The following is a 4,011-nucleotide window of genomic DNA, read 5'->3' as shown; positions in this document are numbered from 1 at the left end:
GCTCAGTTTTAGCCATCAGGCCCTATGCCAATGTTCTTGAGTCAGAGAAATTTTGCACATGTTTCATTCTTTTCGGCTGTGTTTCGACATGCCCTGCGCCGTCGCTGATGAGCTCAGGCGGACAAATTTGCTCTACAGGCAAACTGTGTCTAGTCGTCAGTCCGTGTGCCAAGTTTGGTTGACTGAGTGTAACGGATTTGCAAGATACTGAAGTTTGAATTTGACAGGTGAAAACGCAAGCTGTTCCTTCACTTTTTTGTGTGAGTTAAGTTTCTGACATGGAAAACACCAAAGGCCCAAGGAAATCGCAAGCTGAATTATAGAAGAAAGGAGAAAACAAGAAAGGTCAAACAAAATTCCAAAACCGTCACTTTGGACAAGAAACGCATACACACGCGCACACACACACTCATACACACACACACTCACACACACACACACACACACACACACACACACACACAAACACACACACACACACACACACACACACACTCACTCACACACATTCACTGGAAATGGCCATTGACTGGATCGACAAACAGTGTGATGCATCCAACTCGGTCGCTATCTTCACTGACAGTCAATCGCTATGCATGGCATTCGTGGGAATATCACCATCCCTTGACCAAATGCGACTACGCATAAATAATAGGTTACAACTCTTCAACCCACGATCCAGTGGATCCCAGATCACCGCGAGATCCTCTGCAACGATCTCGCTGACAGTAATGTCAAACAGACAACAGCGCTGCCGCTACCAATTACATATTACAGTATTATGGAAATGCGTGCGTCCAGATTAACTGATCACCAAAGACCCTCCGATATCCCATATGCGACGAAGGAAGTATACGGGGCAGAGGCGCATATTATGTCCCGCCTCGAACAGTCACTAATGGCAAAATTCCGGACTGGTCACTTCTCTGGGCGGCGGATTCAAAAATAGAGGACAACACATCGGACCCAATCTGTCCATTGTACAACGAGGAGGCCCAAGATCTGGAGCCCTGCTGCAGATCCGCATCGCTACTGTACAGAGGTCCGCGGTGGCATCGCTTCGGGGACGATTCAAGGTGGCTGGACTGCCTCACCAGTTACCCAAGAGAAGCTGTGGCCCTGGCGAAGAGCATTCTCTTTGAGGCTCCAAGCAATTGAGAAGGTTATGCTCCCCCACACACAAACAGCAGCAACAACAACAACGACAACAACAACAACAGCTGTTAGGGGATGGGGGTTAACATTCCCAATCAGTCTGTTGTTAACAATTTCGGCCTTCCTCCACAGGGCAAGAATATCAGGGCGTTCTTGTTTGTGACCCCGAACAACCCACTTGGTTCTGTATACACCGCCACACAGATCAACGATGTTCTACATTTCTGTGCCAAGTAAGGCATTACACCCCCCGGACACACACACACACACACACACACACACACACACACACACACACACACACACACACACATACACACTCACACACACACACATACACACTCACAAACACACACACACACACATGCACACACGCAAGCACACACGCACACACACAAGCACACACACATGCATACACAGAAAGAGAGAGAGACAGAGAGCGAGAGAGAGAGAGAGAGAGAGAGAGAGAGAGTGGGAGAGTAAGAGTGTGTGTGTTAGTGTGGGTGAGAGTATGTATGTGCGTGAGTGTATATAATATTAATATATTCTATGTGTGTGAGAGAGAGACAGACAGATAGATAGATAGATAGATAGATAGATAGATAGATAGATAGATAGATAGATAGATAGATAGATAGATAGATAGATAGATAGAGAGATAGAGAGAGAGGGAGAGAGAAGGTGACAGACAGACAGACAGGCAGACAGACAGACAGACAGACAGACAGACAGACAGACAGACAGACAGACAGACAGACAGACAGACAGAGAGGGAGAGAAGATGAGATAAAATATTAGTTATATACACGTAGTCAATAGCTGAATATCATTTCCCTTGTTTGCATTATGAAGGATATAGAGGCATACGGGTCTTCTTACTGACCTGCCTTTTTTGCTGAAAATCTTACTGAGAGTAACTAAATACCACTACGGTGGTGAGTGACATCCTGACTGTGCACGTGTGCTCCTCCAGGTACGCTCTTCACGTGATCGTGGACGAGGTCTACGCCCTGTCCATCCATGACCCCGAATCGACCTTCGTCAGTGTCCTGTCCATGCCTCACCCCGACCCAGAGAGGACTCACTTCCTTTGGGGCTTCAGCAAGGTGATTTTCTCTATTTCTTTCCTGTGTATTCGTCTTTTTCCTTTGGTCTGTTTGTCTAGTTCCTTTGATGAGTCTGTCTGTTCCCTCGGGCGAGTTTTTCGACTTTCTTTTTTGCTTTAGTCTAATTTGTCTACTTCCTCTGGAGTACAATTTGTACACTTTCTTTTGTGCACCGTCTATTTCTTAACGTGCATTTGTCTTTTTACTCTCGTGTGTTTGTCTACTTCCTCTGGTGCATTCGTCTATTTCCTTTGATGAGTTTATCTACTTCCTTTGATAAGTTCGTCTACTTCCATGGTGGGTTTACCTGCTCTTTCATTGGGCTTACGTTGGATTAGACATACCGTTTGCTAAATAATAAAAAGTATTATGGCAGTGCTTGTGGCCCAAGTTCGAATCACCAACTGGGCATTTTTTGTCTAAGACTCAGAGAGGTTATAATTTCTTTGCTTGGTCTTAGATTGATTGGGTACTCCCTAAGGCTACCCTTCATTTGGTTCAGTTCTCTGATTTACAAAGTTAAGAATTAAAGGGAGGGACTAGAACTACCAGTTAAGACTCTATAATGCTAAAAATGGGAGACGTTAGGGGAAGTTTGCGGGGGGGGGGGGGGGGGGTGGACACAGCGTGCCATTGTGTTTTATGATTTATATTTGAGTGAACGAGTGTATCTGTATTCAAAATTATGACTGAATAGATGTACTTTTTGAAATCGTTCCTTTATGAAGAGGCTATTTTGTTTCCGTCTTCATCGTTACACTTTTAGGTCATTTAGGAGGCGGGCATCGATCCTGCCTGACAGGGCAAACCCGGGCTGAGATGTTACAACGCCCTAGAAGAAAAAAACGGAGATACTCGGCAACAATTCTCCCAAGACGGGAATCCATCCCAGGTCTAATGCGTGCGATGGCGAAACGCCTAACCGGTGCACCCTTCCAAACTCGAGTTTAAGTTTTTTTTTTAAAGAAGCTACTCCCACTATTTTTCTACAGTAGCACCAACAAGAAATAAGAGGGGAAAAAATGAAAAAGCCAATCCTCAATAACATACCAGAACTGAACACAAAACCCAGGTTGTTCTTTTCTCCTGTGTGTCCAGGACTTCGGTCTGTCCGGGTATCGGTGTGGCGTGCTGTGGAGCGCCAACAAGGAGATGATCGATGTGATCAACAAGACCTTGTTCCATCCGCCCCCTGCCGTCATCCAGATGAGACTCAAACACATCATTGACGACACAGGTAAGGAACTGACGACATAGGTAAGAAATTGACGACACAGGTAACAAATTGACGACACAGGTAAATAGCTGACGACGCAGGTAAGAAATCGACGACACAGGTGAAAAATTGACGACACAAGCAAGAAATTGACGACATAGGTATGAAATTGAGTACAAAGGAAAGAAACTAACGACACAGGTACGAAATATTGAGAACGCAGTAAAGAAGACTCTCTAGTCGAAAGTGTATAGGATCGACACAAATTATCGAGGTGAAAGAAGGTCGTCTTATGGTGTTATTATAATGTAAACAAACAGCAAGAGGGGAAGTGGCCGTTCGAACAGGTGATGGTCTTATATATGTGGCCATTACAGTAGGTTTGACTATTTCTCTCTGAGCAGAGGGAGAACAAACCATTATGTTGCAACTGCAAATGTGTTTTTTTACCCTTTAAAATATAATTGTGGAAGCTTTACGATAAGAATACTCCACCGACGGCAATCGAAGTCACGTATCCAAATCAAATGACAG

The 4,011-nt window shown here is 44.8% G+C and overlaps 1 protein-coding gene across 1 annotated transcript in view; it reads left to right on the top strand.

Moving 5' to 3' along the window:
- Positions 1-1,230: 1,230 nt before the first annotated feature.
- LOC101849149 (1-aminocyclopropane-1-carboxylate synthase-like protein 1) overlaps positions 1,231-4,011 on the top strand; it is a 6,942-nt gene continuing 4,161 nt past the window's right edge. Inside the window, exons 1-3 of the mRNA XM_005105501.1 lie at positions 1,231-1,388; positions 2,129-2,261; positions 3,360-3,498. Of these exons, the coding sequence (XP_005105558.1) occupies positions 1,231-1,388; positions 2,129-2,261; positions 3,360-3,498 (430 nt within the window). The remainder of the gene's footprint in view (positions 1,389-2,128; positions 2,262-3,359; positions 3,499-4,011) is intronic.

This window comes from Aplysia californica, unplaced genomic scaffold (genome assembly GCF_000002075.1).
Source record: "Aplysia californica isolate F4 #8 unplaced genomic scaffold, AplCal3.0 scaffold00473, whole genome shotgun sequence".
Lineage (NCBI taxonomy): Eukaryota > Metazoa > Mollusca > Gastropoda > Aplysiida > Aplysiidae > Aplysia > Aplysia californica.
The sequence above is the reverse complement of the archived record's forward strand: the minus strand, read 5'-3'. Positions and strand labels throughout refer to the sequence as shown.